This window comes from Lepisosteus platostomus, chromosome 2 (assembly GCF_059453375.1).
Source record: "Lepisosteus platostomus isolate fLepPlt1 chromosome 2, fLepPlt1.hap1, whole genome shotgun sequence".
NCBI classification, from domain to species: domain Eukaryota; kingdom Metazoa; phylum Chordata; class Actinopteri; order Semionotiformes; family Lepisosteidae; genus Lepisosteus; species Lepisosteus platostomus.
This window is the reverse complement of record NC_142612.1, coordinates 50917567-50940776: the sequence shown is the minus strand read 5'-3', so window position 1 is coordinate 50940776 and position 23210 is coordinate 50917567. Positions and strand designations below refer to the sequence as shown.

General features: G+C 38.0%; 1 protein-coding gene across 1 annotated transcript; it reads left to right on the top strand.

Moving 5' to 3' along the window:
* Positions 1-11992: 11992 nt before the first annotated feature.
* Positions 11993-22314, top strand: LOC148676426 (uncharacterized; the record flags this gene model as incomplete). Its single annotated transcript, XM_088644418.1, has 7 exons — positions 11993-12112; positions 12739-12775; positions 13071-13418; positions 17432-17782; positions 18243-18347; positions 18755-18807; positions 21957-22314. Coding segments are annotated over 7 exons (1140 nt in total), but the record flags the coding sequence as incomplete, so codon positions are not given.
* Positions 22315-23210: the final 896 nt, after the last annotated feature.

Genomic DNA, 23210 nt, shown 5'->3' with positions numbered 1-23210 from the left:
TCCAGTCCACATGCATACATTCATGTACAGTAAGTGCACACACCCACATGCACACACAGTATATAGTGTTACTTTATCAACAATATCCTATTTATTGGTAAACATCACCTAAATTTCTTAATTTGTTTGGCCGAGTGTCCTCCTTCTGCTGCCTCATCATTACAGCTACTTTCACTACTGCTATCCTCGCTGCTACTGCTGCTATCATTTTTTCGGCCTTCTGCACATACGTAGGCTTAAACATCTTCCTCACTTGTCCCTTCCTCTGAATCTGAAGAGCCATCAGGTGGCAAGACTACTGACTGAATCCCTCTCCTAGGCTTAATATAAAATATCTTTGTGAAAATTCCCTGAAATAGTTAGCAAATTATATTAAAGTTAATCAATAATGCAAATTTTTGTGATGATAGAATAAAAAAATAGCATTTCAGTTGTTGTTATTTAATATCTAATACTTATCTAATACTATAGACATCAACAACAGCAACATATCATAAAACATTTACATATATTGTTAAATTATTACTTTAAATAAATACTTTGAGTTACTGAAACAGCCCGTTAATAAAATTGTCGCAATTTTGTTTTCGTTTGGAGGCAGGGATATTCTGACAACAATTGATTTAAAGACGATCTGTCAAAGGGCAATGAAATACAATTTTGTTGTTGTTGTTATTGTTGTTTTTATCCTGTAAAGCGCTTTGAGAAGCCACCTTTAAAGGCGCTATATAAAGGCAAGGAGTGTGCATGTTCTGTGCATGTTCATGAAGTCAATAACATCTCAGTTCAGCTCTGCCCCACACTACCTCAGCAACCTCCTCTGTGCAGCCACATTGAGTAATGCTCTTTTCCCACAGTAGATACAGGAAACATTATGTATTGTTGACACATTGGAGACACATTGGAGACAGAGATGCATATTAGACTTGCAGTACCTCAGTCGCTTGGACTTTGTTCATACTGTTGAAGCAGATGATCAATTATTTTTAAATGTTAGGGACTAAAATTACCCCTTTATAAACACATAAAAAAGTATTGATAGTAAATGATCTATTGTTAAATTTGTGCGTGAAAATAGACACATATTGTAATGTAATGAACATAGGTTGTTAAAGTTAACAGGAACAACAACAAATAAAAGCTAAAGATTTAAAACAGATTTTAAATCGTCAAATATTTTCTTGACACCACAGGTCTCGCGGTGGATGTTGCAATGCGTCCATTCATTTCCTCAGCAACCTGTCTAATCCGTGCAACTACACCTACATGTCAGCTTGTCATCGCTCTAGCACCGTCTGTACAAACTCCGACGCATTTTATCCACTCGATGCCATTCTCTTCGATTAATTCATTCAGAAGCTGAAATATGTGCTCTCCTGTAGTTCCTGTTGGTAACGGTTTACAGAGAAGAAAGTCATGGGACGTACCCTCAAACTCATCTAATTGCAGTGAAAAGCATCTGCTCATCTTAGCGCGCTCTACCAGCGTACTTTTGATATCATCCGCCATTTCAATAATTCTATTGAAGACTGTGTCTTTCAGAGGGGGCAGCAGGTCGAGCTGTTTAGCAGCTTTTTCTCCATACATAATACATATCAGCTCTTTAGCCAGGGGTAAACAAGGTTCTTCAAAAATAGTGTGGGGCTTACCTGCTTTAGCAATCCGCAAGCTTGCATTTTTCCCCATTTCCGTTTCAGGAGTCTGTCTCAGAAGTTAAAAGAAGTTTTTATTTCATGCGCATGGGAGCAAAACACAGAGATGTCCGGTGTATTTTAATCAAATTAACCTAGAACACTTAAATATTTTTCTGTTATCTATCACGCTTTCCTGTGCTCACAAGATTACCAGCGTTCCTAGCACGCATTTCTATGCATTCCTGTGTTTACAACATTGGCATTGTTCCAAAATCGTGCACATTCTCCTACCTCTCTATTTGCTGGAGAAAAGTTTTTTTAAATACAATTGGTCACTTACGTTTATAGCACGCATTCCTATAGAGTGGTATAGAACTACATTGTAGCTCAGTGTCCACTCAAGTATTAGCTGTATCGTAGTACGTAGGCTGCGTATTCGACACGTCTTAAAATTGAAAATATGAAAACCCGTCCCAATTTTTCAGGGCACACAACAAAGTTCCAGGGTCATATGGCTACCAGGTGGCAGCGCTCCATGTACCACTCCTGGTTTGCGTACCACAGTTTGAGAACCACTGTTTTAAAGAAATTATGACTGGGATTTGAGATATTTACAGACATGAGCTTTCTGCTGGGAATAAAAAAGGCTCAGAGAAATCTGTGGTGGGAGTGATTTTAATCTCTCAAATCAGATTTAGATCTGATTTTTTTCCCTTGAAATAGGAAATCTATTTTTCTTCAGGTATGAAACAATCCTTTGGCACATAAAATATCAGAGACATATTGTTGAATACCTTCATAGCCTCTCCCCTGTCTGCCAGTAATAATCTTATACAGACCAATGAGAAAACAGTTAAGCTATTGGTTGTTCTGTCAAGGAAATCTTCAGCATGGCATAGTGGACTACTTTGAGGTATCTTGCTGTAATTTACATATTTTCAAACCAATGACGTTTGGGAATTAGGGGACAAATTTGGTTACCATAAAAAATAATGGTTTATAACCACCAATAACCACCAAGATTATTGTAAGCATTATTTTTTTAATGTATATAATACTTTTTAAGTATATATATACAGTATATATTGTTGCAAAAAAACATAAAATATATACAGATGCAGCCATTCAAAACAGGTGGGGTATTTCGCAGTATACCACGGTGGGTGTGTCGCCTCAAAACGCAGTTTCATGAAGTATCACGCGGTGTATCGCGTCATTTGATGTCAAACCGGAAAGTATCTGGAATCACCTTGTAAAACCGCCAGGAGGAGCCAATAAATCTTAACCTCTCATGTACAGCATTTGAGCTTTTAAATTTAAACTGTGTATTACAGCATGTTAATCATCAGTCATTAAAAAGTTGGTATATTTTATGAAAGCAAGATTGCTCAGTTGGGCAAAAGTACACAACATACCTTTATCATAAATATTTTAATTATGCAGAAATATTTTATGCATCAAAGCATTTACCAAAGATATTACTCATATTATTAATAATGAATGACCTTGGACAAGCTGTAAACTCAAAGTATTAAGCTGGTCCACATTATTTGTAACCGTCATTTTAAATGAAAAGACTTTATTTTTTCATCGACAAAAAGTAACACCACAGCATTTCGTTGATCTAATTAACAAGGACTGGACATTAGCTAGCCAATAGGATAAAGGAATAACTTACTTTTTTTGTTTATTTCTTTAGCACATTTATTTGAACATTTCCATCGATTTTACAAGCACTGAAAAACTGTCCAATCCCTAGTTCGTCAGGCATTTTCTTTTAGTATAACAAACATTAAAACTCCCTTGCTTTTAGCAGAGCGTTTCATAATTTCTAACAACAAAGTTATTTAAACTGCAACACTTATCATTCAACCAGAGCTGAAAATATTACAAGGATCCTCAAGAGCACAACAAAGACTGTTTTAAAAGATACTTGTACCAGATACATGAGAATGCTTTTTTGTCTACGCTTTCTTATCTACGCTAAGGAGTAGTCTTTAAAATTTATCACACAGTAACAAGTCAAATTTCAGGGGCCTCCATATACCAGAGATTATGGTACCGCTTCAGAAGGGTGTCAGCCAGTCAGATTCCAGGACCAGAATTATCTGTTTTATAATTGAGAATATGTAATCACATATCTAAATAAATTCATAATTATATTAATTTAAGGATTTAAATATCTAAATCTATGTATCAATATAGCTGGTAGTATTACTGTAATTGTAAACACGTTTTGTTAACACCTGAATCGCAGGTGGATTCTGTTTTTGGTCTGTTATGGTCTGTAGCTCAAATCCTGCTTAACTAAAAATTAGACACGAGAAGAGTATTATTGGACAATGTTGTGAGGCTCTGGCGGAATTTCTCTGTAAACTGAAGAGTTATAGAGGAGACAGGTTGTATATCGCTTCTTTTGACACTTGTAAAAAAAAAATTCCAATGTTAATGCAACACGGAAGATAGTGTGGTGTATTGGTCATTAGTGAAAATATTTAATCATTTAATCTGCTTAGTATTGAATATTTATATGGAATTTTACCACTAAAGGGAAATTTTAGTAGCTAAGCATAAAACGCAGAGGAGCATAACGAAGGTCATAAAGGTCATAAACAATATTAATTTAGGAACATAAACATATTATGTAAACTGTATGTTGCCGTTATTGGTATTTTGAAGAAAAAATACACACCAATACTCAATTTCTCCTACAGTATATTGACACCCCCCCATCCAAAACCCCTTTTTTTGTTTTAATATTAATAAATTGTGCTAATAATAAATTCTATTCTACTCTGAGAATGCAGGGGGGAGGAAGAATGCCATTGGTCTTTTCACTGATAAACTTGTGTCAAGCTGTCAACAAAACCCAGCTGTCAAAAAAAGGTTGTTTTTTTTTAAAAGTCAATTGTGTGTACATTACATTGCTATTTTGATATTGCTAATTGCTATTGCTACTGAGTCTCTGTGTCTACAGTACATTGTTTGTGAACCATCCGGTTTCACAAGTATTTTCAACCCCCAGCCACTGTTGTTTCATCGGTTGTTATCCCGAAAAGCGCTTTCAGGAGCCACCTTTAAAGGCGCTATATAAAATAAAGTTTTTTATTAATATTATGAATATTGATCATATTTTTCCTCCCAGAACTTTTAAATTGTTGTTGTTATTGTTGTTGTTATCCTGTAAAGTGCTTTGAGAAGCATAATGTCCAGCTTGTCAGGTGCATTCACTTGTTAAATAATAAGTAGAGCTTTGGGCTTATTAGTGCTCTACTTACAGCACCCCAATTTTTTTTCCAAATCCACCACCACTTGTATGAATCATAGCCCTGCCAAACGATGCAAATTCTGCTGCAATGGTCGTGTGCAGGAATTATTCAGTATGGCATCTCCATGTTCAAGTAAACACTGCTCTGTGTGAAAATGCAAATGCATTTAAAAAAAGCCACCTTTAAAGGCACTATATATTATTATTAATATTGATGATACTCTTCCTCCCAGGACTTATTGTTGTTATTGTTGTTATCCTGTAAAGCGCTTTGAGAAGCATACTGTCCAGCATATTGTATTTCATTGCACTTTGACAGATCGTCTTATAACCACTTGTTGTTAGAATATCCTCCAAGAGGATATTCCCCCCAAGAGGATATAGAGGATATCCCCCAAGAGGTATCCAGGTAACAGTGAAACGGGCGTACAGTCTGGGGAGATCGCCCGTTTTCCATATAAATAGTTCCCTGGTTCCGCACCCTCTCTCTCTCTCTCTCTCTCTCTCTCTCTCTCTCTCTCTCTCGGGCCCGCGCAACTTGCTGCAACCAGTCCAACCCCAGGATACAGTCCTCGCGGACTGGGGCAAGGTAGAAGGGGTGTTTCACCCCCACAGCTCCAAAGTGCACGGTGAACGCCCTGGGGGTCCAGCTGCCTTGGTGCCCGGCAGGACACCAGGCCGCAGCAGGGTGACAGTCGAACCGGTGTCGACGAGGGCCTGGCAGGGTCTGCCCTCGATGAGGCAGGGAAGAAATAAGCCCCGGCTGTGGTCAACCCTTCCTACAGCAGGCGGGGTGAAGCTCTCTTTCTGGCTTTCCGGAGCGGCCTAAATGGGGTAGCGTCGCTCAAGGGCAGCCTTCCCCCATTTAGGCTGCCCCGCTCTCGTTTCCCAATGGCCTCCGGAGTACCCGGAGCTCCACCGCCTGGCACTCCTGGGCGATGTGCCCTCTCTTCCCACAGCGGTGGCAGATGACCAGCTGTCGTCGCTCCCCCAGCATCGCTGCGCTGAGGATCTCCTCCTCCCCATTTGATTCCCCGTGCGCCCCTCCTTTGGTGCCCACCGTTATCCTCGAATACAGCATCAGCCTGCTCAGCCAGAGCCAGGGCCTGCTCCAAGAGGACCGGCGCAGCCAGCATCACGTGGCGCTGCACCAGGGCCCAGAGGAACGCCTGGAGCGCTACCTCCTGGTGGGTCTCCTCCGGGAGAGTAGGGTAACCCTGGCGGGCTAAGTAGGCCACGTCTGCGGCGACTGGACCCAGTGGCTCTCCCGCTAGGCAGCAGCGTTGGACCAGCATTGCCCACAGCAGTCCTGGCGCCTCCCCTCTCCTGCCAAAATGCCTCCGGAGGTCCGACGCCAACGCTGCATAGTTGTACCACTGGTCCCCGGGTACATCCAGCAACGCCTGGCAGGGCTTCCCCTCCAGGACGGCGGCAAGGTGGCGCACCATCCACCTGAGACCAGCCGTTTGCCCAGGTGGCCATCTGGAACTGGGCCTCAAACATTTGCCATGGGATCTCTGCATTATAACGGCTCGGTCTCACCGGCGCAGGCTGGAGCAGGTGTGGCGGGCTGGACCCCGCTGGTCTGGCGTCTCCTTCCTGCCACACGGCCTGAGGCGACCCGAGAAAGGGCCCCCCCTTCTGCTGAGTATATCACCGTGGGGTAGCCCTGATAAGGGCTGTGGCCACTGGCGGAGCTGAGGGGTTGTCCTGGCCCCTGGTGGCTGCTGCTCATCCCAAAAAGGCGGTTTAGGGGGTCACTCAGCTGCTGGGGGAACCGGCGCTTCTCTGAGTCCGACATCATCGGCCGTTCAGTTTCCATCCTCCTGCTCTGACACCAATGTAATGAATTTGGGTTAGTTGAGGATGAACACAGAGACTCAAACCTGTGGAGTTAAAAACTGTGCTTTATTTCTTCTATGTCACCACCCGCCAACAGCACTCCCCCACCCAGACGAGAGAGAGACACAAGACAAGCCCGGCAAGAGCGCGGGCCCAAGAGAGAGAGACCGACACCAAGGGGTGCGGAACTAGGGAACTATTTACATGGAAAATGGGCGATCTCCCCAGACTGTATGCCCGTTTCACTGTTACCTGGATACCTCTTTGGGGGGATATCCTCTTGGGGGATATTCTAACAACAAGTGATTATAAGACGATCTGTCGAAGTGCAATGAAATACAATATGCTGGACAGTATGCTTCTCAAAGCGCTTTACAGGATAACAACCATAACAACAACAATTTTACAAGTCCTGGGAGGAAGAATATCATCAATATTAATAATAACCTTTAAAGGTGGCTTTTAAAAAAAAAACTTTTTGTAAATGCATTTGCATTTGCACACAGAGCAGTGTTTACTTGAACATGGGGATGCCATACTGAATAATTCCTGAACACAACCATTGCAGCAGAATTTGCATCATTTGGCAGGGCTATGATTCATACAAGTGGTGGTGGATTTGGAGACAAAATGTATTTACATTGGGTTGCTGTTAGTGGAGCACTAATAAGCACAAAGCTCTACTTATTATTTTACAAGAGAATGCACCTGACAAGCTGGACAGTATGCTTCTCAAAGCGCTTTACAGGATAACAACAACAATAACAACAACAATTTACAAGTTCTGGGAGGAAAAATATGATCAATATTATTAATAATAATAATATAAATTTTATTTTATTTAGCGCCTTTAAAGGTGGCTCCTCAAAGCGCTTTACAGGATAACAACCGATGAAACAACAGTGGTTGGGGGTTGGAAATATCTGTGAAACTGGTTTGTTCACAATGTACTGTAGACACAGAGTGTTAGACCAATGCATTAGCATGTTAAAGAGATTCCATTGAGGAGCCGGGCGTGATAATTGTTTTGTTCATTGATTTTCTGATCTGCAAGGCCATTTGGCTGCAGCCAATGTGAATTCAGTCTGGCATTACCAGAAAAAATAAGATTCCCTTATAAAATTAACGTGACACAAAACAAAAACTAAAAATAAGATACAATCTACAGACATTCACAACATAAACATATCTTAAAACATTTAAATATATTGTTAAATTATTACTTTAAATATATACTTTAGGTTACTGAAACAGCCAGTTAATAAAATCGTTGAAATTTTGTTCTTGTTTGGAGGTGGGGATATTCTGACAACAATTGATTTAAAGACAATCTGTCAAAGTGCAATGAAATACAATAATGAGGCTGGGTAAACGTTCCGAGGTCAAATTCTGCGGCGACAGGGGTACCTTTAAAGGGCAGATGACGGCACCGAAAAATTTTGGCTCGCCCTCTCTTTAAAGCCCTGGCCAAATACGAAGACAGTACATACAGTTATAATTCAAACTGAATTAAAAACTACTCCCATTTGGCATTTTAGTTATGGAGGCGGAAAGACGCCCCCCCATCTCTGGGTGCCTGAGTTGTCGCCATCTTTAACCATTCCGTGTCCGAGTCGGAGTAGGTAGAGACATGTTTGAAAAAAAGTTCATCCCAGATACAATACATTATTTTTAATATTTTTGTGGTAAGAGGGAGCAAAACATCAGTATTTACTGCTAGTAATTAGTGTACGATCTATAGTTGAAATCTGAGCCTAAATATAAAGCTAAAATCTTGACAGACAAAGCAATGTAGGAAATGCACACACAGAAATATACAGAAAATAAATCAGTTCTGACATCTCAAATCAATTTCGATCAAGGTCTCAAAAATGAACAAGAAAAAGAGCATTTTCAGAGAGCAATTACGCTGTGTTTATGTAGAATAAGTGATTAGGTTTATGAGCAATCTAATTAGTTATTCGTTTAAAACGCTATATAAAATAAAGTTTATTATTAATTTGCTGGACAGAGTGGTGAACATTATTATGCAGAAGACAAAGATGACGATTTACGTTAAAAGACATTTAATTAAACACGGGTTTGTGAGTTTAATGGAAATGGGGGCGACGGGAACCCTTAATCTAAATAAAAATAAAATAAATAAAACAGGTTTCGATAGTTAATAACCACTTTTTATGCACGAAACACGGGTGATATTTCTTCCTCTTATTCAGCTTAGAAATCTGTGTACGCTGTAAGGTTTTTACTTCTTAATTAAACTTTTAAAATACGCATTTCGTATAGAAACAACATATGTTGTTGACTTCCTGGTGTAAAGAGCAGATCAGCAGATCTTTTTTCCCCAAACAGAGGGGTGTAAGATGGTGTCAGCCAATCACCATTCTGAAGCGCTACCGTAATATCTGGTATAGGGAGACCCCAGAATTCTGTCCCATAGTTTAGATAGATAGATGATAGATACTTTATTGATCCAGTGAGGGAAATAAAGTAAATCATTTTTATTTTAGGAAATTATGAAACGCTCGGTTAAAAGCAAGGGAGATTGTCTGTTATAGTGGACATAAAAACAAGAATTTGCTGCGGCGTTATTGGAAACCCAAATTTAACAAAAAATCGCTGGCATTATATCCTAGAAGACAAAGACCGGCGTCAGACCGGGGAATGCCCACAGTGTAAAAGAAAATGCCTGATGAACTAGGGATTGGACAGTTTCCAAGTGCTTGTACAATCGATGGAAATGTTCAAATAAATGTGCAAAAGAAATAAGCAAAATAATAATTTATTTCTTTATCATATTGGGTAGCTAATGTCCTCTCTTTGCTAGTTAGTGGCTGTGTTTCTGCGTTGGGTAGCAACAGGTAACTATATTCTCAGGCGGAAGATGTAAACAGCTTAATTTTCGTGTTAAATAATTTTTTTAAATTAAAATTCATTCTATACAGCAATCACATATCTGGGTACCGTTTCATAAAACTTTGATGCTTAAAATGTTTAGGGAGAAATGGAAGACTGGTGTGTATTTTTTCTTTAAACTACCAAGACCAGCCATACACACTACAGTTTACATACAGTAATATGTTTATGTTCCTAAATTAATATCGTTTATGACCTTCAGATGCGTTATGCTCCTCTTCTTTTTATGCTCAGCTACTAAAATTTCCCTTTAGTGGTAAAATGTCATATAAATATTCAATACTAAGTGGATTAAAATGTGCACAGTAAAGTGATTAAATGATTAAATCTTTTCACTACCGACCAATGCACCACGAGTGCCCCTGTCGGTCATTTTGGCCAGCCAATCACTTACCGCAGTGCACTGTGGTGGCTTGTGGGTAGTTGCAGGTGGTACGGCTTTGTACTGTGCATTTTGAATGGCTGCATCTGTATCTGAAATCTGTAGTTCACAACCATTCTTTTATTTACTGTATATTTTTAAACAGTGATTCAGTTTCGGTGACTGTTTCAAAAATATTATTACAAAGCAGGATAACAAAATGTGAATCTCAATTTATGTGATTTCAGAAAAATGCAAGGTGCTCTGTGTTTTTGGCATTTAGGTTGAGATTAAATTGCCATATAGTTAGTTAAAAGCTGTGCAAATTCAACAACAATGAAAGCTATGAATATGTGCTATTTAGCTAATGGAGATCACCTGTTTGTTATCACCTTGATTGAAGACAGGCTCGAGAATTTCAATGAGATAATGTACTTTAACAATAGTAAAGTCATCCAGAGAAATCAGGGTCACCACACCAGCCCAGGAGTGTCACATACAGTATGCCTGTTCCTTCTCTTAAATGTTTTCAGCTTGCAGTGAATACAGAAAGACTGTAGCTTACACTCTGACTGAGAGTAACTGAGAGATCATATTGCTGTCTTCTGTGGTTTGAAGAAGGTCTACTACTCTACTTGTTACCACCTCAGATTGTTTTATTCATTGATAATTTTGATTATCCTTGACAATCCTGATTTGATTTTTTTGCTACACTGATAATTCAGGTGTCAACTTGAATCAGTCAACAATGGACGTGTGTCAGTATGGAGAGCAATTTCCTTTATCACAAGAATATCTTTGGTGCAGATTGAAGGTAATCTTACCATTGACAGAATTCTAGAAATTTTGGTTCTTTATTCCTGAATCTCGGTCTGTATCAATTTGTCATCAGGACAATGTAAAAATAACAAAAGGCTTAGATTACATTGACATATTTTTGAACCCAATATCTTTGGGATTAATTCTCCAATGCTATTAACAAGTAACAACTGCAAACAGCCAGCCATTGCAAGCTCTCTACAGCTGCTAGGGAATCCCTGAGCATTATGTCCTGAAGTAGATCAAGGTCTATACTTCTGCACAGGGTTGTTTGGATGCTCAGGAAGGTCACATCTGATAGTAACTTTGTAATGGTAATATATTCCTTCTGACAGAATACCATTTTTACATAAAAAATGTGTGACAGATTTATAATTTTTTTTATGAATGTATTCAATAGGTATGTTTAAATTATTTAAATGTAAAACTAAAATAATGTTAAAATCAATACCCGTGCTACATTTGTTGTGTATCAGCAGATTTTGTTTTGTTCTTGTATGGTTGTATCTTCAGGCCATAGTGTGAAGAATATTGGACTTCATGTTCAGGGGCAAAACATCGAGAGCAGCAAACTGTAATGTGTTATGTTTGATCTTTTCTGATTAAGAACATCAAAAATATTCACTGAATCTTTTTGTTGCTAAACAAAATAGCTTATCTCCAATAGGCTATTTAATTAAACAAAATTTTGTTAGTTTTCTATGTGACATGCATAGATTTTGCACAGCAAAATGTTGTTGAATATTTACATTTCACTTAGTTTCTTAACAAAATCATTGGCTCCTTTACTCATCCATTAGCTTCAAAATGTGATGCCCACATAAGAGCTCAACATTAATACTCCAAAGTAGTTTTTTGTTATTTAATAGTTGTCTTGACTAATTCTGAAGCATTAAAAATATTCACCGTGCTTTATCCCCCTAAATACTGAAAAGAATAAAGTCCATAGTTTCTCTATACAACTGATATGCCCATATGTATTGAAAATACCTCCAACTAGTGATTGAGCAATGATTTCTTATGTACTGCTCTAGATTATGAAGAAACACAGTGGGTGTTTGGTCTTTCACTCACACACAGGAGTGTGATCACCAATCAGAAGAGGCCGGATGTTCCCTCCAGTACTGCTGGTACCAGATATTCTGATGTTAAAGTGAATTCCTTCATGCCCTCTGTTTCTGTATACAGGAGCTCAGAACAGCTGTCGTGAGGTCAGGGGAGCTTCTGAGATGTTCAGACTCTGGGTCACTCTTTGTCTTCTCTATAAATTCAGTAAGTTAAAGCCTTGAGTGTTTTTTTAACATTTTTATTAGATTATTGAGCTTTTATGGGAACCAAGTAAATGTAATATTGATATTTCCAAGGTAGTATAGTGTAACAAAATAATTGTAATTATTATTTTGTGTATCCTTTACTTAAATTATTGTTGTATGTTACTATATATTATCATTTTAAAATCCTATTGCATTGTTTTTTTTTCAATACAGCAGAACTCCAGAACACCAAAATGGTTTTGTGAAAAGGTGTTTGAGCTTCTTTTGCTTAAAACATAAAGGAAACAAAAGCAGAAAAATGCAGACATCATGTTAGAACATTGATACAGGCTTCTTTTTGCAGTTGGGTTTGATGCTTTCCAAGCCAGGAAACGTGTTTAGAAAGTTTAGTAGAAACTTGTTAGTCCAGTAATTGTACAACATTTTAACATGCAATTATTGAATAACTTGTTTTTACTTTCAAGACTTCTTAGTTATTGGATTTAAGAAACATTTAGAATTTTAAGGCATGGTGGCACAGTGGATAGCATTGCAGAACTGGGGTGCTAGATTCTGTTTTGGACCTGGAGGGCTATCTAGGTGGTATTTGTATGTTCTCCCTGTGTTTGCATGGGTTTCTTCCAGGTGCTCCAGTTTCCACCCACAGTCCAAAGGCATACAGGTAGGGTAATTGGCTTCTGGGAAAAATCATCTCTAGTGTGAGTGTGTGCATATATCTGTGTATGTCCTGTGATGGACTAGTGTCTCATCCAAGGTGTACCCCACCTTGCACCTGTTTCTTGCCAGGACAGGCTCCTCCGCAACCCTGAAGAATATTGGAAGAAGTGGTTATAAAATGTATGAATGGATAGAATGTTGATAAAATAAAACACATTTTGACAATTTTTAAAATAAAAATATGTACAAGAAAATAGTTGCTTTGTGAATGCAACTTTTAATGTATTTGTGTGTTTCAGGTGTGGTGGCTGAAGATTTTGTGTTCCAGCCTTGTCTCTCAGTGTCGACGAGGCACGGGGACTCTGTTACTCTGGAGTGCTACACTAACGCTCAGACACTCAAAACCTGGATTTGGGTGAAGTACATGATTGGACAGGCACCTAGGACTATAATTACCACATTCTATGGAAATGTTCATTTTTATGAAGAGTTTAAAAACACTTCACGTGTGACAGTAAAAAAGGATGACCGAAGCTTTAATGTTACATTTTTGCAGACGGAATTATCAGATAGTGCAACATATTTTTGTGGTCTAGAGCTGTACAATTCATACTACTTTGGAAATGGAACCATTCTAATGGTTAAAGGTAAATCATATCATACTATTTACTACTACTTGATGGTGTGTGAATTACAAAATCATTTTAATGATCTAATTGAATTTCCTTGGAGAATATATTTAATTTCAACTACTTTAGTTATGTTGTTAGCAATGCATTTCTCAATCAATACATCATTATTACATCAGTCTCTTTCTCAAATAAATCAATTTCAGTAAACTAGTGTTTAGTTCTTCTCTAAACATGGAATGTATGACCAAATTAATCTATGTCAGTGGTTCTCAAACGTTTTCGATGACGGAACCCTTTTCTGTCGAAGCTGATGTTGCGGATCTCAGGCAACCTTTTTTTTTACTTTTCAGGATTAGCTATGGTAGTGTTCTGCAAAAAGCATTCTAGGACTGCTATTCAGAGGCAATTTAGCTAATTATTAAGGAAAAAAAACTAATGATTGCTTTTGTTTTAATTGTAAGCATCGCATGAACCCATTGAGTTTATTTCGGTTATTTATTAATCACATGATAACTTGTCTACGATTAGCACCCCTAGAGTTAATTAAAGCTTAATCACTGAAATACTCTTTGAGAATAAAATAGTCGATGTTCTAACGGCCGACCAAGTTAGGGTTTCCTTCTGGATTAATAACTTTTATTTTTTTACGTTGTTACCAAAGGGAAAAAAAAACCTCATAGATTTATAGAACCAGATTACACTTTCCATGGTCTAACCAGGGTGCAAAAAGGAAAAGAGATGGCAGCAAAGTCAAACACAGAGACAACAATAAATATTTTTTAACAAAACATCAAACCAGCAGAAACAGCACAATCTCAATTTGATGACTGAGTTTGCTTCTTACTTCTACAATTTTTTTTTTAATATTTGGAGTGATAGATGTGAGTTGCAGTCTCATGTTTGGCTCTGCTTCCAATCTGTTGCAATAGTTTGTTTTTGTGGAAACATACGATGAAAATCTGGTTTCACACAGATAGGTGGTCACAAACAGGAGAGAAACAGAACGAGCTTTCCTGATAATACTGGACATTTGTTTCTGGTGCTGCACCAAAACTCTGCCAACTGCAGTTCATTAAAAGCTATGTGTAAGGAAGAGTCTGAAATCAGGTCAATGAACTTCTCATATTCTTGTGATATGAAGTCTCGAGGTTTCCCTGAAACTATGAATGGATTTTTAGCCCAGGAGTAATTCTGCAGTTTTTCATGATGCTTGTTTGGGAAGTACTGCATGACAGACTCACAGACTCAAATCTTTTAAATGTTGGATGATTTATTCAGTGAGTTCATCAAGCACTTGGCTGTCTTCATGAAGCTTTTCACAAAAACCTTTCTTTAAAAAAAATGTATTTTCTGAGCAAGCAATGAATCAACAATTTAAGCAGAAATTACACTAGATTCTAGCATGAGGGGGAAAATCTATTAACTAAACGCGATTTATGGACTTTTGTCTTATGTAAGTAAATAAATGCAGTGTGATATAGTGATAGTTCAAACACGTTTAATGCGTATGTTTATTATCTGTGGACAGGAAAGAGTTTTGTTTACATTATGGAGGCTGTTTAACAGGGCCACATATTAATAGCAGAATAATATTGTTTCTTATAATGTTAGTACTTTTTAATTTGTATAACTTTTGCACCCTCCTCCCCCAGGAAACATTTTCTGCTGACGTCCATGGTAAGCAAAAGAGCTGCAAGAGAACTTTCCTTTTTTTCACATTTTTTCTTTTTATTTTTTCTCTTGTGGTTGCAGTCATTTCTTAGCAGTTTTTCTTCCTAGTAACAGGTTATTTTCTATCTCTCATTGCAAGAGTTTTTTAGATTTGCCGGATGGCGAAATTGTAACATTTTTTATCTTCAAATGAGATACAAGAGCAGATGAAAATTTAATATGACAGCTTTGAGGTAATTTCTGGCTCTAGCAGCAAAAGTACAGAAATTTATTCAGAGAGTGAATTTGAAGATGATGTTTTGGAAGATATGCCTATTTTTTCTGACTCTTGGAGCCATGTAAAGCCTTCATAACTTACATATTTTATATTAATATTTTTATTGATAGCAAATTTTGATTTTTATTGTAGCCTATGTGAGAACTCACATTCTGCAGAACACAGTTTGAGAACCACTGATCTAATTAATCTAAATAATTCACATTGTGCTGTAACTCTATACACAGATGATCAGCTATCAAAGGTCTCATTCCTCAAAACCTTTTTAAGGTTGTGAGAATGTATGTAGTTACTACAATATTTCATTGCAGTACAAATGCATCACAGATTTCTAAATAATTATTTGTGTTATTATGACAATGTTTCTTGTTGAAATGAAATTAATTGTTGCAACACAATTAATTGAGTGACCTCTGTCTGTGTTCAAAAATAGTGATACTCATGATTTCAAAATAAATTCATTCATCTATATCTGTCGGGTCCCTAAGTCAGGCAATGAATTTCAAGCAAAGATTCAACCATCAAGTTTTTCAAAGACCTTTAATATCTCTTTTATCATAGTGAAATCAATCATTAAGAAGTGGAAAGCACTCAAACGCTGCCTAGATCAGGCTTTCCTTCCAAACTGAGGAGCTGGACAAGGAGGAAACTGGTTGCCAAATTGAGGCCAACAGAGACTTAGAAAGAGTTACAGTATTTAGAATAATACAATTCAGTGACGAAGAAAGGGAGAAAATGTCCATAGGTCAACAATATCCCAGTCTCTCTAGAAAGGGAGCTTGCATGGAACTGAAATAAACACACTAAATACTATTGAGTTAATACTGCAGACATATGTTAAGGTTTTTTGGTCGGACAAAACAAAATTTGAACTTTCTGGTCTAAATGTAAAGAGGAATAGCTGATGCAATTCCAGCATGGAATTTCACTCATTCAGCACTATCCCTAATGCCAAGTTTGATTGTGGTAGCATTATACAGTAGTTCATTATATAATTCTGCTTCACCAGGGACTGGGAAGCTTGTCAAGGTTGATAGGAGGATAGATGGAGCAAAGGAAACTCAAATGTTAGAGGAAAACATGCTTTAAACCTAAAACTCCACTTTTTGCAGGACATGAACGAAAACACAAGGGCAAAATTACACTGGAGTGGCTTATGAGAAATGTCCCTGAGTAGCTTAGTTAAGTCCTGACTTCAATTCCTATTGATTATTTGAAAGACTTGCAAACTGCTGTCCATAACAAATCTCCAAATAACCTGAGAGAGCTTCATGAAGTTCTAATGTAATATACCATATTTAGATATATAGAGTACTGATTGCTGTTGGTATGATCAGACGTTTTTTTTTTTCACTGTGGTAAAAGTTGCACTTTTGGCATTTTGGCATGACCACAGAAACCAAGAAAGGAGCTCTACCTGAAGAAGCAGAGGTCTGATCAGTGAAAACAAAGTCTGTAACATTCTTTTGCCAATTATATTTTATTAGCACAGTAAGAAAAGAGAACCATTAAAAACATCATCCAAGAGGTCTTGCTAGCTGATCCAGAGGTCACAATTGAAAGAAGGTCCAACAAGACAGGAAAGTACTTGAATTAGTGCAATCCAATGTCAATACAATATCAAAACTGAACCATGACTAGTGTTTTCCACTGATACAAAAATATTAATAAAACCAAACAGTTAAAGTCATCAATAGAATATGATTTCAAACTGATGTCTGCCAATTAACTGGAGTAACTTTAGCAATATAATAAGAGTGGCAAGACATTTTGGACATATCTTCATTTCTTATGAAATACCTCATGAAGTAGACTTTAATGCATCATTATTTATGAATAACACTGAATATTCTCAGGTATGAATTGTGCATATACACTACTGTATACTGTATGTATAATAAGATTAAATAGTAGATGGTTTTGCTTTTTTTTTCATGTGTGTACTTTGTTCTTTATTTAGATGTATATATGCTGTATCTTCAGTTTTCTGTATTTAAAAATGTACACATTACATGTAAATTTGGGAGTATTTGGTGTGCCAATAATATTTTATTATACAGAACTTATTTTCTTTTTCCAGGAACAGAAGCAATCAGCATCAGTGTTGTACAGCAGCCTGTGGTTGGCTCAGTCCAGACAGGAGATGATGTGACACTGAAGTGTATAATCCATACTGAGATCTATGCAGAGAAACATAATGTTTATTGGTTCAGACATGGTTCAGGAAAATCCCTTCCAGGAATAATTTACGTTGATGGAAACAGGAGTGATCAATGTGAGAGGAGCTCTGAGGCTGGACTTCCAACACAGAGCTGTGTCTATAACCTCCCCAAGAAGAACATCAGCCCCTCTGATGTTGGAACTTACTACTGTGCTGTGGTCACATGTGGGCAGATCCTATATGGAAATGGATCATTGTTGGACATTGCAGGTATTTGTTTTTTATTATTTTGATGTGAAATAAAACATGCATGCAGTAATAACAGATTACAGAATTTTATTGCGGGCAGTGCGGTGCATCTGCGGCTAAGGATCTGTGCCTGTGACCTGAAGGTTGCTAGTTCATATCCAGCGGGTGGCAGAGGAATCCTACTCCGTTGGGCCCCTGAGTAAGGCCCGTAACCCCAACTGCTCTGAAGGTGCTGTATAAATTGCTGACCCTGCACTCTGACCCCAAGTTTCTCTCCCTATCAGTGTGTCTCATGGAGAGCAAGTTGAGGTATACGAAAAGACAAATGCCTAATACAAGAAATTGTATATGGCAAATAAAGTGAACTTATCTTATTATATTGTGCACTGTTTATAGCTATACTACACATCTACAACTCTCAGATTTAACACATTGAAAATAAAGTATCTTTATGGCTTGAAAAATTGCATGTTTTCTGCAGTTGTAAGCAGATTTGATCGCACTGTCCTGGCCTTGGGAGCAACAAACGCTGTATGTGTGATTGTGATAATTGTTCTCATCTGTACCAGAAACAAACACTGTGCAGGTAAGCTGTCTGCTAATCACACTGCAAACAGATGTTTAATGTAAACTATTCATATTCTTGATGAAATTGCTGATCCATAATAGGAATACTAGAGAAGGGGTAAGACAACAATTCAACTAAGCCTGTCTCCATAAACTATACAGTTTTACTCTTATTAAGTTAAATGATTAAATAATTAAATCATTTTGAATATAATGACTGTGTGAGATTTTTCACCTATAATAATGTACAGTACAGGTTATTTTGTATTTACTATGGCTACTTAACAAAGCTGGTTCACATACCGTATAAGCTGATGATTGTAAAACAACTGCAACAACTCTTCTAAATGTTGTCTCTTCTGTAATATTTTGATTATGAGTGAATTGTATGCTTAAAAATAATGAATTGTTTTATTTTGAATACAGTGAATCTGCAAATCTGTCATGGTTGTGTTAATACTGACCCCACAAGGAATCAGGTAAATTAACACTTGTATTCAGGGTGTCAATTAAATGGCACTCATTACTATGAAAAAAAGTAAAATTATTTTATACTGTTATTTTATATGATCAATGCTACCTACAAGGAGCTTGCATTTCTACTGAATTACACAACAGGACATTTTACTGGAGCAATATGAGTGGACTACATTCCTCAAGGTACAAAAGTGAGATTTAAACCCATAACTCTGTGGCGTTAAACCTCATGGTTCTAGAGCCCAAAACACTATATTTTTCTACTACTGTATACAGTAGATATATACAGTATGTGTGTGTGTGTTATTTTCAACATATCCACCCAATGTACAATTGTTTAGCAATGCGCTTTATAGCTACATCTTCTGTATCACACACAGACAATGAGAACTATGGACTAGCTCATATATATCACAGACCTTCATATAGCATGCTGTAAGCTCCACACTGTTCTACAGGAGGCTGCAGGTGCATTAATGGCATTAATTAATGGCTCAGCACTAAACATACTTTCAGATTCTAGATGAATAAGCCCCTTTTGTCAACTCATTAGTGCTTAAACATTTTTGAACTACTGAATGGGGAATCCAGATCATGCTAATGCCATGGCTCACTGTGACAGAGGGATCTCTGTCACCGTCCGCAGACAGTACATAACAAGACATTCATTATCCATCTTAAGTTACACACGATCTCTCATACACTTTCCTGTCAGCTAGCTAGCTCATGAGGGTGCACATTCGGGGCTTGGCTAGCAGTCTCTTATTTCATACACACTATACATTTACACCTCTTATTTCAAACCAGTTCCTGTTTCATGAAGATACATAAACACAAACTCTGTAGTCTATTGTCATTTTTCTCTTTATTTGTACTTATCTGTGTGAGAGAGCGCTTTGTCTGTTTGTCTGTCTCTGCCGTGTTGCTGTTCGACTTCCAGGTATGGTGGCCTCATTGTTCCAAACCAATACCCATTGTCAGCTTGGCTTTGTATTGTCAAAGCAGAATGGTGCATGCACACATCTTCCATTAAAGGAAGTACCATTTTTTCAGGAGGTTAAAGATAAGTTAAAAGTATTCAGAGTTGGTATTTTTCTTTTGTACATTCTGTTTACTCTATTCTTTAAAAATAAAAAAGAATTCCCATGTTAGAGAAATTAGTTTATCTGGGCTGAAATGCAGCTCCATAGTTTTGTAACAGTGGTACAGTCCAAGGGGGCAGGGCTATATGGTACCTATTTAGGAGTGGGGGAGATAGTTCTAGGGGGACTGAGTCACACTATTGCTCTAGTGTGGAGCTGATAAGACTTAGGTTAAGTAGAACTCTTGATCTCTTTCTTAGAGAAAGGTTTTTTTTTGTGGGTGTAGTAGTTCCAATTTGTTGTGTTTTTTGTTTTGTTTTGCTATATATAATTGTTTGTTGGGAACATTGTCTTAATATTCCATCATCTTTGCACCTAAGTGCAATTGCGGCTGAGCCATCATTTTGTTTTAAAAGGACTCACTTGGGCACCCCTCCTGCTCTCTCGGTAACACTCACAAACGGTTAGCATGTCATTCATAGAGTTCAAGTACTGCTCTTATTTCTTGCAAGTGCCAATACTGGCTAAGACAATTGAGGAAGAGTGCTATCTCCACCAATCTAACCCCTTACTTTTGGTGAGGGTTGTGGTGGTAACTGGCTGAATGGAGGTTCTACCAAATCCTTTTAAGTAGTTGTATGCTTTCCTCCACAATAAGCAGTATTTGAGGTATCAACTACTTATTTACATTTCAATTTAAAGTGTCCAAAGGCTTAAACACAGAAGTGACACTTGCTGACTACACTGGAAACTTAGTGTGTGATTGTTTTCCGAAAACTAACACGTCACTGAAGTAAGGAGACCTAATCCCCACAGCATTTGATTTATTGCACACTGCTGCTTTGAGAAGCATATTTGCAGTAGGCTCCTTATATTTATTAATGGTAAATGGTATGCCCGTGCTGAAGACCTCAAGCCATCCATCTTTCTTCCACAGTTCATACTTAATTTTTATTAGTGATGTGTACTAATCTGACACTGATGTGGCTGTCTTTATTCTATCTAATTGCATCTTTGACATAAAAATTTGGATGACTCAAAACTTCCTTCATCTTAACTGCGACAAGACTGAAGTCATGCTTATTGGTACCCCCCATCAACTTCGTAAAGCCAGTCCTGTAACCCTATCTGTAGATGGCTCTGTACTTGAGCTTCAATCAAAATTGAAAAACCTTGGGGTTATATTAGATTCTGGCTTAACATTTGACCCACATGTGCAGCATACTGTCAAAACATCTTTTTTTCACCTTAGAAATATCGCAAGACTACACCCTATGCTATCATTAACTGTGGCTGAAAGCTGATCAACATATTTGTATTCTCTCGAATTGACTGCAATGCTGTACTAGCTGGGGTATCTAAATCTACTCTGAACAAACTGCAGTATGTCCAAAATTCAGCAGCCAGAATCCTGACCAGGTCTAGTGCAAGTGTTCACATTACTCCTATACTGGAGTCCTTGCACTGGCTTCTGGTCAAATTCCGCGTAGACTTTAAAATCCTCATGCTCACCTATAAGGCTCTACATGGCTTGGCACCTCAATACCTGTCTGAACTATTATCACCCTACTCCCCACCTTGCAACCTCCGCTCTTCAAATTCTGCCTTCCTTACTGTCCTCCAAGTCCGTCTACATTGTATGGGTGACAAGGCCTTCTCCTGTTATGCCCAAAAGCTCTGGAACTCTTTGCCCAAGGATATCAGAGAGTCACCTTCTCTAAACTCCTTCAAATCCAGACTCAAAACCTTCTTCTTCAGAAAAGCCTTTACTTAACTGGTTCCATTCTTCACCCCTCTGCTTTTCTTAGTACCACCTTCCACGGTCTCCTCTATTGTTATTGTTGTATTGTTGTAATTGTAATTATGTCTTATCTTGTGTATTCTTCTTATTTATTGTTATTGTCATCCTGTAAAGTGCTTTGAGAAGCCACCTTTAAAGGCGCTATAAAAATAAAGTTTATTTTTATTATTATTATTATTAATCTGAAGATGATGGATTTTATTTTCTACTCTACTTCAATAAAATGTGTTTTACTTATGTTGAATATAATTATGTTGTTTTTTTTCAGGACACAGATATGTTGAATTATGCCCCCTTGAATTTTACTCACAACAAAACCTCATCTGGGTGGAAGAGCAGAGAGATTGACACACAGGTTGTGTATGCTGATGTGAGAAGTCAACAGTGTGACTGAATACCACAGCCACATCATCACAGTGCGTGAGACACAAAGACAACAGCTGATCCTTCTCAACACAAAAGTATTGTTTTTAAGAATCAAGGCCATTCATTTATACATTTTATTATCTACTGTTTATATTGTGTTTGTCTGCCGCACTTATATTAAATTCGATTCTGTCTTTTCCTTCCGTGTTTGTACTGTCATGATGTTTTTCTTCAAAATCAATAAAGTAAAATAAACAGTAGCGAAGCCTGACTCATACATATCTATCCCATACTACCTCAGCAACTTCTTCTATGCAGCAATATTCTACAATGTTCTATATATATATATTCAAAATGTGATTATAAGTTGTTTTATTGAAAAAATAACCTTGGAATAAGGCTTATTAATACCAAATGTTAGCTTACAGGGTATACAGTGTAGCGGCAATGCTTGTTAATAAGGTAGAATTAAGTGTTGCTGTGCTTTCCCAAATGAGGCCCCAACTCTCTGTTCATCTCTGTGGTGCAGCCACAGAGAAGCTATTCATGCAGGCTGATTAAAAGATGTTTTCTTTTGATAAGGGACAGCTCCCAAATGGGGATGCACTTAGCTAAGCTTGTCTATCATGATCAATGGTCATCCATTGGCGCCTATCTGTCTAGGGAGTGCCAGATGGACATCTTGACTGCATTCCTAAGTGTCAGGAGTAAGTGACTCATATCTTGATCAACCAATCAGGGACTGGTAGGGCCGAGTAACCCACGTGAGACTCTGATGCCCATGGAACTTTCAGCCAATCAACGAGCTAAAGTTCCTTCAGGTAAAAACAGGCAACACAGAGGGCCTGAGAGACTATTTCAGACTATTCTAAAGGGAATTCAAAGGAGAATTCCAGGGCAGGATGGCCCAGGAGCAGAAGGCTCCCAAGGGCAGGACATTCTCGCAGCGCACTTCCTGACCATCCTGAGATGCGCATAACCAAAGTATCCAGCCGAGGTTAGCATCAGCAGCAAGCCTCGTGAACAGGTTGGAACTGTGGACAGTTGAATCAGTATTCAGAACTAGAGCTACATCAGGAATGAACCGGTCTTCTTCCTGACCTGCTGGGACCCACAGTCATCTTTTCTCCTGTGCACAAACTTTGCTAGTTAAAGC